This window comes from Hyaena hyaena, unplaced genomic scaffold (genome assembly GCF_003009895.1).
Source record: "Hyaena hyaena isolate Hyena2069 unplaced genomic scaffold, ASM300989v1 scaffold_9, whole genome shotgun sequence".
NCBI lineage: Eukaryota > Metazoa > Chordata > Mammalia > Carnivora > Hyaenidae > Hyaena > Hyaena hyaena.
Genome location: NW_024080641.1, coordinates 3540137 through 3554100, shown reverse-complemented (window position 1 = coordinate 3554100; position 13964 = coordinate 3540137). Strand labels below are relative to the sequence as shown.

At 57.1% G+C, this 13964-nt stretch overlaps 2 protein-coding genes across 6 annotated transcripts in view; one reads left to right on the top strand and one right to left on the bottom strand.

Moving 5' to 3' along the window:
• STRN4 (striatin 4) overlaps positions 1-3375 on the bottom strand; it is a 26787-nt gene extending 23412 nt beyond the window's left edge. For 3 of the 4 annotated variants that reach the window (XR_005530816.1, XR_005530818.1, XM_039245947.1), the window contains exon 1: positions 3055-3375. Coding sequence is in view for 1 of the 4 variants with exons in the window: in XM_039245947.1 (XP_039101878.1) it covers positions 3055-3336 (282 nt within the window). In the remaining 3 variants the exon portion in view is untranslated. The remainder of the gene's footprint in view (positions 1-3054) is intronic. The other variant, XR_005530822.1, reaches the window with a different exon arrangement.
• LOC120241054 (fukutin related protein) lies at positions 2977-13964 on the top strand. 2 transcript variants are annotated; one of them, XM_039245969.1, is made up of 3 exons: positions 2977-3001; positions 4497-4623; positions 10291-13964. In XM_039245969.1, exon 3 carries the CDS (start codon positions 10330-10332, stop codon positions 11815-11817), a length of 1488 nt encoding a protein of 495 aa, XP_039101900.1. In that variant the 5' UTR covers positions 2977-3001; positions 4497-4623; positions 10291-10329; the 3' UTR covers positions 11818-13964. The 2 variants fall into 2 exon arrangements, with proteins under 2 accessions (XP_039101900.1, XP_039101909.1); XM_039245978.1 differs by having other exon boundaries at positions 2989-3001; positions 4566-4623.

Sequence of the window (13964 nt, the reverse complement as noted above, 5' to 3'; positions counted from 1 at the left end):
AAATGATCGCTGTGCTTCAAGCAGAGCCACCCCATCAAGCACTCGGCCTGTGTGTGCACAGTTCTCCGCAGCCTCCTGTGCACACCAGCCTCCCCGGTTAGCCTGGAAGCTTCTGAAGGACAGAAACCGCACTGCCTGCCTCTCGGAACCCCCCATCTGATGAAGCAGCAGCGCCACCTCCCTGCTCCCATCCTGGGGTGCCCCTGCCCCACAAGCGGCTGCCTTTTCTACCACACGCTTATGCGCAGCGGGTCCTGCGCCAGGAGCAGCTGTAACTCAGCTATTTGGAGAAGAGGTATTCAGGGTTCTGCACAAAAGTCTGATACGGGCCAGGCCTTACAGGACCTCACGGGAGAAGTCACACCTCCGCACGTGGTAAGCGTTCGAGCAAAGGTGTGTAGAAGGAGGTGCTGCTCCTGGGGCTGTGACCGGGGACAACCTGGCAGAACCCACCCCCGTCTGCTAAGTGTCTCCACCCTCCCACTCCACCCCCCTGCCCTGCGTCATGCTCCCGCGGGAATATGAACATAGTCACCCCGCCATTTCTGACAGGGAAAAGCAGCAAACAGGCTAAAGGTCTGCCCACAAGAGTCAGCTAAAGGAGGAATGGTGCAAACATCCAGCGGAATGGAGTTACCAAGAGCAACCAGAAAGCTCTCTGTGCTGATGGGGAAGGAAGAGCAAGACACAGAGACTGTGAAAAAAGTCACAAAATGATACATATCACATGACAGGGCAGAGCCTAACTACCTTTCCAGCAGTAGCAGTTCCCGAGGAGAGCAGGGAAGGGACAGAGCGGGGGACTCTCCTTGGTCCTAAGTACACACTTACATACGTGCGCGTGTGCGCGCGCGCGCACACACACACACACACACACACACACACACTCCTGAGACCTGTGCGCTTTTACTAACATGACGGAATGAAGAGCAATCAGAAGCACAAAGTGAGCTGACGCTGCGGCCTCGACCTGGGCGGGCCTACCTGGGTGCTGTCATGAGTTCCTGTCAAGGGCCACTGGGTGAGGGAATAAACAGGCAACTTTTCTCTGGTCAGTGGCAAAGACGAGCCGGTGGGAGGGTGGCTGCTGTAGGGCGCACCGGCGTGCAGTCCCAGAGACCAAAAGGCAACCCCAGGCCCGCCCGTGACTGTCTGCCCGATCCTGAGGAGGCCACCGGAACGGCTTCCTCACCTGTGCTGGGCAGCAGAGACGTGTAGAGCATGAGCCTTTTCAAAGCCCACAGACCAGCCCAGTTCCCCGCAGGCTGTGATCCTAGATTAATCACTGCCGGTCCTAGAGCTTCCCTTCCCTTTTGGGACTCTTTTCTCCAATAGCACGGCCGGGGGTGGGGGGGTGGGGGTGGGAATGCTATCACTTACCCTTCCAGAATGTTGCAAGGCTTAAAGGATACCATGCATCTAACTAAAGTGCTTCATACAGGCCTGGCACCTCCTATGTGCCCAATAAGCAGCAGCTGCCATCAGTTTCAGCAAGAAGCTAAGTGAGGGCAATGCCACGGGCCCTGTCTACATAATGGGGTATTGAGATCTGAGAAGAGCTCCGGAAACTGAGAATGGAGGGGCACTTACATAATGACTCCTCTCCCACCTCAATGCCAAGCCTCAGCTACCAAACAGCTAAGATGCCCAGGGGGAGGGAATTGCGGATCGCTCTCTTTATTCATCTTCTGGACAAAATTCTAATCAGTTATTTGGGTCCCCACATCAACTGGACAGGAAAACGGTGCACCGGAAGGGGAAAGATGGGCTGCCAGAAATAAGTCCCGGCTTCTGCTAATTATACCCCAGCCCAGGAGCCCTCAGAGTCCTCGCTGCCCACCCCTGGATCCCTTCAAATCCTCACAACTCTGACATGCGGCTCCGCGGGGCGCTCAGCAAACAGACCCCACACTTGTCAAGGTCACATAACCCAGGCCAAGTCCTCCAACTCTTCCAAACATCATCCCTGGGCACGCTCCGCTCCGGAGCTACTCCACAAGCCATAGGGTCCTTGCCCAGAAACTTCCACAAACACATCTCCTCCCAGGGTCCTTCTGAGGTGCTTCTTCCATGCTGTTTACCTCCTCTGCAAAATTCTCTCCCTGCCATCTTCCAGGTAGCCCTGGATCCCTTCTCCTTGTCCCCATCCTAGGTCCCCTTATGTCCACGTTCGACGCCAGCGCACTCCAGTCCAGGGTTCTCCACCTGACAGCCTACACACACCTCGCATCTCAAATCCCGCCGCCTCCTCCCAAAACGAGTTTCCGCTCCGCCGCTCTTCCATCCAAACTCCTAGGGCAAGTCCGGGCCCTGTCCGTGCTTCTATCTCCGGGGACTCCTCCCTGACAGCCACACATGCCAGGGCTCCCCCAAAGCTCCCTCCTTCAAGGGGAGGGCACACACCTTCCTCCTGGACCCCTCGAGGAGGCCCTCCTCTCATCCCCTGAGTCCTCATACAGCCGTCTTTCGTTTCGCCTCCACCGTCCAAACAATCCGAAACACACCCGGTCCCAGGCTCGCTGACTTCCTCTCCCTACCGAGGCCGGTTCCTCGCCCGTTGCACTCTGGCCCTCGGCGGCTCCCACGTCCCCCCGAAGCCCCCCTCTCCCACCCAAATCCCATCGGGCTCCACCTCCCACCCTCACCTGGTCAGCCACGAAGGTGGGGACCCCTCGGCACCCCTTCGGGCTTCTGCTCACTCCCCACAAGAACCCCCTGCCCCCACTCCTCCCCCCCACCCTCCGCGGAGCTCTCAGGGCCCGAGGCCCCTCTCCCGGGAACTCATCTGCGGGTGCGCTCACTCCCACTCCCCCTCTCAGCCGGATCCGGTGCCCCGCGCCCCTCCTCTCGGCCGCACCCCCCCGCCTCCAGCCTCCGGGTGCCCTCCGGAGCCCCCTCGGACGGCCCCTCACTCGGTCTCCGGGCCGGTCGCGGTCCCCTCCCGCCCCCCCCGGCCGTCCCGGCGGCCATTGCTCCAAGATGGCGGCGGCGGCGGCGGCGGGTGAGGCCGGGCCGGGCCGGGCGGGGGGTCGGGGGTCCCGGGGCGGCGCTCACCTGCAACTCGGCGCGCTCGGCCTCCCAGCGGGCCTTCTCCGCTTCGAAGCGCGCCCACTCGTGCTGGATAAAATGCAGGATCCCGGGCAGGCTCAGGGGCTCGGGCCCCGCTGTAGGCCCGGGGCTGCCTCCGCCGCCGCCTCCCTTACCGGCCGGGCCGGGCCCCGGGGCAGCGGCAGAGGCAGGGGCCGCCCCCGTCGGGCCGGGACCCGCGCCGGAGCCGAGCGGGCGGCAGGAGGAGGCGGCGGCGGCGACCGCGGCGGCCGCTCGCTCCTCCATCATGGAGGCCCCGGGGCCGGCCCGCGCGCCCGCTGTGCCTCGCGCGCCTGCGCGGCCGTACCGCCCCCACTCCCCGCCCGCGCGCGCGCTCGGCGGGGGCCGGGGGGGCCGGTGATGGGAACGAGGCCCGGCGCGCTCCGCGCCCACCCGGGTCGACCCCGAGAGCGCGCGCCCGCGCGCGCGGGGGGGCGGGACGGAAGCGCGCGCCTCGAGGAAGGCCGAGGAGACCCAGGCCCAGCACGAGGGGCGCCCCTGGGAAAAGCGGGACTTTGGGAGGGGCCGTTTTCTGCCCCTCTCCTCCAGCTTCGCCCCAAAGATTCTAACCCCCTCCAGACCCAAATGCTACTCTCTTTGACAAACACTGTCAGAGAGAAAGGGCGACCACCAAGGGTGATTTCAGCAGTGGCCCCATCCTCCCTGATTCCTGGCCCGGGTCGGTAGTCATGGTAACCCTTCCGCAGCCTGGAACCCTCCCCCTTTGTGGTTATGAAGTCCCAAACCTGTCCTGTCCCTGGATGAGGGGAAGGTTGCTAAGGTAACCTAAGTCCCCCTGTGGTCTTTCTGCCCCTATCCTCACTTGGTTACTATGGCAACTTCACCTAGCACTCAGGTAGCAAGGACCCCAGTCCCAAGGACACTGACTGCGGAGAGAACACCTCTTTCCCAACCCCTCCCCCTAGCCGCCCAGCTGGCGTCACCATGGTAACCGGCTCCCCCCTCTCGCATCGTGGGAGGTCTGTGGCCCAAACCAACCAGGTGTTTTTATTTAGAGAAGATGCTCTGCTGAGGAATAGTTGCTATGGTTACAGGGCCTGGACCAGGAAGTGGAAACAGGCAAGGTCAAACCCTGGTTCCTATGGTAACAAGGAGGGGAAAGCCCCCCTCCCTTCCAGTGACCCTAGGAACCAGACCCACCAAGGTAGGGGATGTTTTAGGTTTGTGTCTCACGATGGAGTATTTCTAGGGAAGGGCTTGTCACGGTAACAGCTCTGGTCACTTCTAGCCCCACCTCTCTGGACACTTTTCATACGGAAGGGATAGTTATAAGTTGCTATGATAACTGACATCCTTCCTACCTGTTCCCGAGACACCCCAGGTGGTGCCCGAGCTTATGGAACTTCAAGCGAAAGGATTCTCTGACCTTCCCATTGCCACTTTTGTAGGTAAGATGAAGCCGTCCGCTCTTGTGCGAAATTGGCTGATTTGGGGTTTTCTGGTTCTCATTCCCTCAGGCGTGCAGCTGAGCTGGGCAGGAACTGCCCACCGGGAGCTCCCACAGCAGCCTCAGAGGTAAGGAGTCCCATAGTGTCACCAGCACTCAGGTGGAGATTGCCCTTCTCCCCAAAGCCTTTCCCATGTATCACTCATTTTCTTACCTATCACATTCCCATTCTGCAGATGTAGCAGCTGAGGCCCAGGCCAGATCAGAGTCCAGGGCAGGTGAACCAAGGCCCGAAGGGACTCTGGATCCACTTACATTGTTGTTGTTGTTTTTTTTTAATGTTTTTTATTTATTTCTAGGAGAGAGACAGAGAGAGAGACAGCGCGAGCAGGGGAGGGTCAGAGAGAGAGGGATTCACAGACTGAAACAGGCTCCAGGCTCTGAGCTGGCAGTCAGCACAGAGCCCGATGCGGGGCTCGAACCCACGAACCGCGAGATCATGACCGAAGCGAAAGTCGGACGCCCAACCGACTAAGCCACCCAGGCGCCCCTGGATCCACTTACATTGTTTTATGGAGAATGGACAGGGACAAGGTTCCCACTTAACTGTCCTCTCCTTCCCTGACCACCTTTTCTCTGTCACACCCCCTGCTGGTTTCCTGACCTCTCTGTACATCGTGAGTGTGGTTTTTGTCCGCTTACCTCTGGAGGGCTTGCCCAGTGACTGCCTTGGTCATTCCTTGTCCCCAGAACACAGGGTCTGGCTGAGAGGGTACCCAGTGACTATCTGTATGTTGAGTTACCGGGTTGAATTAAGGGATATGCCATATTCAGCTTTGAAGGCACCCGTCGAACATTCCCTGAAGGTTGACAGAGAGCTGGGCTGTCTTGAGGAATCCAAGAGAGATAGCGAGGTCATCGGTTGAATGACCAATGGTTGAAAATGTGACTGGGGACAAAATGCACCAGGTTCGTGAGTCACATTGGGGTCCACGATTTCCCAGCTGTGTTACCTTGAGTGTGTGACTTCACTTCTCTGTGCTGCCATTCTTAAAACGTGATCAGAACAAGAAGATCAAACAAGTTCGTATGCGTAAAGTGCTCAGAAACGGGTCTGGCATATCACAAGTGGTTAGAATTGTTGATATTACCATCCTGTTGGGATTCAGGGAAAGATAGAACATTCGCACCTTCAAAATCATCATTTCATCCACTTTGCCTCCATGAAGGAGGTTTGAGCCTTTGTAGCTGGGGAAGCCGAGACCAACCTTGTCAGGGGGCTGGACGATTCCTTTCTCTTTCTTCTCTGGTGCCTTCGCCTGCTGGTCTGACTGTCATGCCCACTGGTCTCTGAGGACCTGATTTAAAAAAAAAAATTTTTTTTACACTTACTTATATTTGAGAGACAGAGAGAGACAGAGCACAAATAGGGGAGGGGCGGAGAGAGAATGAGACACAGAATCTGAAGCAGGCTCTGGGCTCTAAACTCAGCACAGAGCCCGATGTGGGGCTTGAACTCTCAAACCACGAGATCATGACCTGAGCCAAAGTCGGACGCTTAACCGACTGAGCCACCCAGGCGCCCCTCTGAGGACCCGATTTCTGTCCTGTGTCCTGCTGGGGACCTCGGGGCACAGAGTCAGCCAGACAGAGCATCCCGAGAGCCAAGGCCTGGGAGGTAGACACCTGAGTTCTCCATGGTTTCTATCTCTGAGCCGCACGTTCCCCATCTGAACAGCTGGACTCAGTCATCGGTGCCACTGAAATTTATTAAGCACTTCCTACCTATCAGGCACTGAGCTGTGCCCTGAGTCTACAGCAGGGAACAAATAAGTGAAATTTACATGATAATGACAAGGGGAGAAGATGCAGGGATAGGACACGTGGAAAGTGGGTGAGAGGTGCATTTTGAAAAAGAATAGCCAAAGAGAGGGCTCACTGGACAGGTGACATTTGAGCAGAGGTGAAGGCCATGTGGATACCTGGGGATGAGCTCCAGGCAGAGGGAGCCGCTGATCTTTGGCCCTGATGTCCGGATGTATTTGAACACTGGTGTTTGGCGGCCATTGTGGCTGGAGCTGAGAGTGGGAGAGGGTAGGGGATCACGTGGAGCCCAGTGGGCCCCGGTAAAGACTTGGCTTTTCCTTTGAGTGAGTTGTGAGCCACAGAAGGGTCGGAGCAGATGCAGGACAGGATCGAATGTGAGTTTTAACAGGATCCCTCTGGGCGCTGGCTGTGGAACGGACTGTTGGGGATGTGGGCAGAGCAGGAAGGTGGTCTCTTTAGAATCTTCCAAAAGTTCCGAAACTGTCCACGGTCTCTCCTGTGCTTCCGTGTCCATAAGCTCTAAGATTCTAAGATTTTTTTTTTAAATTTTTAATGTTTTATTTATTTCTGAGAGAGAGACAGTGTGAGCAGGGGAGGGTCAGAGAGAGGGAGATAACAGAATCTGAAGGAGGCTCCAGGCTCCGAGCTGTCAGCACAGAATCCAACGCGGGGCTCGAAACCACGAATTGTGAGATCATGACCCGAGCCGAAGTTGGGAGCTTAACTGACTGAGCCACCCAGGCGTTCCTAAGATTATAAGATTTTTAAGACTCCGCAGATTTTATGGTTCCAAAGGCTCCTCCTCCCAGTAATGTGAGGTCAGGGTTGCTGTCTGTCTCTGTGGGCTGTGTGTCCACTGCTGTGTTCCCAGTGCCACAAACAGGGCCTGCCACGTTGTAAGAGTTCCATAAACAGAGGGAAGGAGAGGGAAGGACTGAAGGAAAGAAGAATCACTCTAAGATCCAGAAGCAATTCCAAGGTTCTAAAAATTAAGTTGTCAGGGTGCCTGGGTGGCTCAGTCAGTTAAGTGTCGGACTTCGGCTCAGGTCATGATTTCACAGTTCGTGAGTTCGAGCCCCGCATCAGGCTCTTTGCCGTCAGCACAGAGCCCGCTTCTGATCCTCTGTCCCCCTCTCTCTATCAAAAAATGAACATAAAAAAAAAATCTAATAAATGAAGTTGCTCTTAAAGCGCAACTTGGGTTGTTAAGTGCCAGGCGAGTTGGGTCAGAGAAGGGCAAACAGGCCTGGGATGGGTGAGGAGAGGTAGGAGGCTATTCCTGGTAGGAGAGAGGCAGGGAAGAGGAGGCAGAAGACGCAGGGCACGTAGCCATCATGCAGAGTTTGGCTTCGGGAACCTGAGGCCTCATAGACTCAGAGAACCGTGACCCTGGCCGTCATTTCTTCACCAAGTGCACTTTCCTTTTGTGTGTGTGTGTTAGTGTGTGTTAGCATGTGTTCATTTTTCAGAGACAGAGAGAAAGCACGAGCGGGGAGGGGCAGAGAGAGAGGGAGACACAGAATCTGAATCAGGCTACAGGCTCCGAGCTGTCAGCACAGAGCTCGAACCCATGAACTGTGAGATGGTGACTTGAACCGAAGTCGGATGCTTAACCGACGGAGCCACCCAGGCGCCCCGCCAAGTGCACTTTCAGTGCCCGGCCGTGTGCTGGGAACACAGAGCTGATGGAGGAAGCCCGGGCTTTACTCTCCTGGGCCTCAAAGTCTAGTTGGGCAGACAGTCCCATCCCCAGATGATACCCGACCAGAATGGGCAGCCCATGAAGGACTTCTACCCAGCCTGGGGCTTCAGGGAGGGCTTCCTGGGGTAGGAGGCATCAGAGCTGAGGCCTAAAGCGTAAGGTAGTGTTTGGTCTCCAGGAGAAAAGAGGCATGGGGAGGAGGGGTGTTTGGGAGCAGAAGGAACAGAATGTACAAAGACTTAGAAATAAGATCTGTTTGAAGAAAGGTCCTAGGCATAGAGTCTGACCCATGGCAGGGGTGGGCCAGCAAGGGACAGGTCACCCACGGGCTTGTGGGATGTTGTAAGAAACCTAAACTTTCTCCTCAGGTTACCAGGGAGAGGATTTGGTCAGGAGACCAGGGAGGGGCCCCTGGGTGGCTCAGGTTAAGCTCAGGTCATGATCTCGTATTTATGGGTTCAAGCCCCACATGGGGCTCTCTGCTGTCGGTACAGAGTCCGCTTCAAATCCTCTGTCGCTGTCTCTGCCCCCTTCCCCCGCCTCACACATGCTCTCTCTCTCATTCTCTCTCAAAAATAAATAAAAACATTTAAAAAAAAAGAAAGAGAGAGAAACAGGGGAGGCCGAGTGGGGATCTGTGTGGACCAGGGCTGAAGGAGGAGCTTTGGTCAGAAGGATCTAGGAGGTGGGAAGATTAGCTGAGTCTCTGATGCCACCCCTTTCTGGGAAGACTAGAAACATATGGAAATCCTTCTGGGAAAACATTTGGAGTATCTGCTCAGAGCTCACTTACACTTCCTGTGCTGGAGGCGAGCCAGAGCGCCAAGTGGTGCGGGGCGCGGGGAGACAACGCCACCTGGAGGTCGCGTAGGACTGCGGCCGATGAATGAAGAGTGGGTGTGCCCTACCTCCCCAGCCCTCTTTTGATGCAGCCCCCCCGCCTTTAAAAAATTCTGGGGGGACCTGGGTGGCTCAGGTCGTGATATCATGGTTCACTGAGTTTAAGCCCCGTATCAGCTCTGTGCTGACATCAAGAGCCTGCTTGGGATTCTCTCTCTCTTTCTCTCTATTCTTCCCCTGCTCATGCTCTCTAAATAAACAAACATTAAAAAAAAAATTTTAGTTGCAATAAAATACACAAAGCAAAATTTATCATCTTAACAATTCTTAGGCGCATAGTTCAGTAGTGTTATGTATATTCTCCATTATTGTGCAGTCTCCAGAACTTTCTCAATCTTGCAAAACTGGAAATCTATACCCGTTAAACAACTCCATTTCCCCTTACCCCCCAGCCCCTGGCAACCACCTTTCTACTTTCTGTTGCTAGTAGTTTTTTTTTTTTTAAGTTTATTTATTTATTTTGAGAGCAAATGAGCACAGAGGAGGGGCAGAGAGAGAGAGAGAGAGAGAGAGCAGGGGAGGGGCAGAGAGAGAGGGAGACAATCTGAAGCAGGCTCCAGGCTCTGAGCTGTCAGCACAGAGCCGGACGCGGGGCTCAAACTCATGAACCGTGAGATCATGACCTGAGCTGAAGTGGGCACTTAACTGACTGAGCCACCCAGGAGCCTCTAGCTTTTCTTGCAAAATCAAAACGATCAGGCTGACCATCAGGAGAGGACCAGATGGCACTGGATTTGAGGAAGTGAGAAGGGGAGAGTGGGGGAGGGGCTTGGTGGCCAGTGCTGCCGCTGCAGCCTCCCCCTGGAGCCAGGGTGGGGTGTGAGAGGGACAGGAGAGAGAGATCAGGAGGGGCTTCCTGGAGGAGCAAATGGTGGGGCAGAAGGTGCAGCCTGGGCTTGGGGATGGAGTTGGGCGTTTATAATTGAGCCCCAAACAGAATGAGAAGTTGACAAAGAAAAGGATAAGGAACAGGTGGGATTGAACAAGGAAGCCGGGAAGGTGAATCACTTGATAAAAACTTGCTGAGCACCAGGTCCTGTGCCGGGTGGAAGGAGGGACCCAGTAGTGATGGAGACAAGCTCAGGGCCTGCCCCCGTGGGTCTCACAGCCGGTGGGAGGGTGCAGACCTGTCCCCACGCAGTAATGACTTAGAGTGGTGGGCTAGGGTGGGAGAACCCAAGGAGCCGAAGGAGCCCAGAAGGGGGGACGGGGAAGTCACAGAGGGCTTCCTGGAGGAGGACAAGTCAGAGCTGAAACCGCATACAGAAAGGCCCAGGAGAGAAGGACAATGCTGAGGATTAAGGGGGTCTGGGAGGAGGTTTCTGACAACCAGCACCAGCCTCCCCTTTCACTCTCCCCTCCCCAGGATGCGCCGGAGGCCCAGCTAGGGCCTGACTTTGGCCCCATGCGGCTCACCCGCTGCCAGGCTGCCCTGGCAGCCGCCATCACGCTCAACCTCCTGGTCCTCTTCTATGTCTCGTGGCTACAGCACCAGCCCAGGAACTCCCGGGCCCGCGGTCCCCGCCGTGGAGCCGCCGCCGGGCCCCGCGTCACTGTCCTGGTGCGCGAGTTCGAGGCCTTTGACAACGCCGTGCCAGAGCTGGTGGACTCCTTCCTGCAGCAGGACGCAGCCCAGCCGGTGGTGGTGGCCGCCGACACGCTCCCCTATCCCCCCCTGGCCCTGCCCCGGGTTCCCAACGTCCGCCTGGCGCTACTCCAGCCCGCCCTGGACCGGCCCGCCGCGGCCTCGCGCCCCGAGACCTACGTGGCCACCGAATTCGTGGCGCTGGTGCCCGACGGGGCGAGGGCCGAGGCGCCGGGCCAGCTGGAGCACATGGTGGACGCGCTCCGGGCCGGAGGCGCACGCCTGGTGGCCGCCCCGGTCGCCTCCGCCAACCCCGCGCGCTGCCTGGCCCTGAACGTCAGCCTGCGGGAGTGGACCGCGCGCTACGGCCCCGCCCCCTCGGCGCCCCGCTGCGACGCCCTGGACGGGGACGCGGTGGTGCTCCTGCGCGCCCGTGACCTCTTCGACCTGCCGGCGCCCCTGGCCCGGCCGGTGGGCACCGGCCTCTTCCTGCAGACGGCCCTCCGCGGCTGGCCCGTGCAGCTGCTGGACCTGCCGTTCGCCGCGGCGCGCCAGCCCCCTCTGGCCACGGCCCACGCGCGCTGGAAGGCGGAGCGCGAGGGGCGCGCGCGGCGGGCGGCGCTGCTGCGCGCGCTGGGCATCCGCCTGGTGAGCGCCGAGGGCGGCCGGCTCGAGTGGTTCGGCTGCAGCAAGGAGACGCCGCGCTGCTTCGGGACGGTGGTGGGCGACACGCCCGCCTACCTCTACGAGCGGCGCTGGACGCCCCCGTGCTGCCTGCGCGCGCTGCGGGAGACCGCGCGCTACGTGGTGGGCGTCCTGGAGGCGGCGGGCGTGCGCTACTGGCTGGAGGGCGGCTCGCTGCTGGGGGCCGCCCGCCACGGGGACATCATCCCGTGGGACTACGACGTGGACCTGGGCATCTACCTGGAGGACGTGGGCAACTGCGAGCAGCTGCGGGGGGCCGAGGCGGGCTCGGTGGTGGACGAGCGCGGCTTCGTGTGGGAGAAGGCCGTCGAGGGCGACTTCTTCCGCGTGCAGTACAGCGAGAGCAACCATCTGCACGTGGACCTGTGGCCTTTCTACCCCCGCAACGGGGTCATGACCAAGGACACGTGGCTGGACCACCGGCAGGACGTCGAGTTCCCCGAACACTTCCTGCAGCCCCTCGTGCCCTTGCCCTTTGCCGGCTTCGTGGCGCAGGCGCCGAACAACTACCGGCGCTTCCTGGAGCTCAAGTTCGGCCCCGGGGTCATCGAGAACCCCGAGTACCCCAACCCGGCACTCCTGAGCTTGGTCGGAAGCAGCTGAAGCCCCAGCGCGCGCTCCTGGGGTCGGGAGAGCTGGCCTCCGGGTTGGTGCCGCCGGCGTTTGGCGAGCGGGCTGGGGGTGCCGAGCTGCCCTGCAGGGCCCAGCGCGCGCCTGGACGTCGAAGACCCACGCTGCCCGAGATTTCCCAGCGCGTGGGCTTTATTTAGAGCGCGGACAGTTTTTGTAAAGAGGAAAACGTGTGGATACTGGGCTGGACTGCCGCGACTAAAACCCCAGCTCTACCACTTGCGACTTAGGTGGGCCCGGGCGACTGTCCCAACGTCTCTGTGCCTCGGTTTCTTCCAGGGTGCAGTGAGCGCCCTCGGGTCTAGCTCACAGTCTGTGGGACGCTTGGTTGCTGGGCTTGCTTCCGCCACTAGAGGGCGCCGTTGTCCTGCTGTGGGGCCAAGGCGCCGGGAAGCCTGGCATCTCTGTTGTTCTGTAACTTTCCTGACTCTTCTTGGCTTTGGTCTCTCCAATCCCCTGTATCTCGCAGGACGGGATAGCTGTCTCCCTTCGAGAGCCCCGTGAGGGGCGTGCTGCTCTTGACCTCATCTTACAGAGGAGGAAGCAGGCTCAGAGCCCTGAGCTGCAGCTATGGTTAAGGACCGGGTCCTGGATGCCCGCCCCACTCCGTGTTAACTTATTTTAGCTCTCTGCACCTGTTAGCCCACTTGCAAGGCGGGATAAACAGTAATCACAGCCCAAATTACGCCGCACATACTGTGTGCCAGGCATCCTTCTCAGTATTTGACTGTATCTGAGTATCTCAACTCTCTGAGGTGAGAGCTGCTATTCTTTCCACTTTACAGATGAGCAAACTGAGGCTAGAATGGTAACGTCATTTGCTCAAGGTCACACAGCTTGGGAAGTGACAGAGCAGGGACTTGACCCCAGGCAGTCAGTCTGGAGCCCACACTGAAGTTGGTAACTGAAGTCATTCTCTCCTAATGCTGCGGGAGGGGAGATCCGGGGAGGCGGAACCGCCTTGCCTGAGACTCTGCTTTGCACCTTAGAAATGGGTGTGATGAAAGTTCACCCCACAGGGGTGCTGGGAGGCACTTGAGTGGTAAAGGGGTCACGAATCAAGGCTGGGGTTGGCTCCTGGCTTGGCCACTTATTTTCTTTGCCATCTTAAGCAAGTCACTGCCTCCCCGAACGTATAGATTGGGGAGGCGGGTGTGTGTGTGTGTGTCCTCGCAGAAACTTGAAGCAGAAACTTGAAGCCCTTGAGCGAGGAGACTTCACAGACCAGCAGGAGAGAACACAAATGCAAATTTGGCCCAATACCATGAGGCTCAGACATCCAAAGCCTGACTTCTTAGAACGTATCCTGTGTTTAGCCACTGGACCCGCAAATGGCTCCCAGACTGTTGGGTTTCCACGGGACATTTGGGAAACATAAAGGGATGATTTGGGGTGATCGTGTGGTGCTCTTAGCTCTTGGGAGCCCCGGCCCAGGGATGGAGATGTCTCATGATTGTGCAGGGCGTCTCCACCTAACAAAACATTGTCCCTTGTCATATATGGTTTTGAAATGTCCCACGGGGCATTCATGAAGGATGTGTGATATTCAAAATCTTTGGCAACAGGTACAGTAATATATAAATGAATATATGAGTCAATATATGCATCCGAGTATTTAAATAGTTTTTTTTATCCTCTAAAGAATGGAAACGATCTCTCCATATACATATTTCTTTAAATTGTTTGCAAAGAACAGAAGCTAAAGCTCAAATCGTTCTTAAATCATTGCAGTGATTTTGTTTTATTTAGAAATTGTCGGTGTGAATTCTTGATTGACACACGCACACATATATTATTTATTTATTATATAAAAATATATAAAATAACCCTGCCTTCGCTGTGATTTGATAAGGGAACCACATCAAGGGCTTCTAGCAACTTCCCACTAAACCGGGTATCATTAGGTGACATGGGGTCTCAATACATCATTTCTCTTAGCATTACCCATGGTGTTCTGGTATGTTCCCCTCTCCTCACTGTTCCTGAACTAACAGCTACAACTTTTGTAGCCTTTATACTACCGCCTGACGGCTCTGTGCATTTGATGCCTTTATCATTGATTAATTAATAGTCTGACAGGGGTGCCTGGGTGGCTCAGTCGGTTAAGTGTCTGACTTCAG

What these genes read in the sequence shown, in the direction of transcription:
- LOC120241054 (XM_039245969.1), top strand. Translation starts at nt 10,330, where the DNA reads ATGCGGCTCACCCGCTGCCAGGCTGCCCTGGCAGCCGCCATCACGCTC.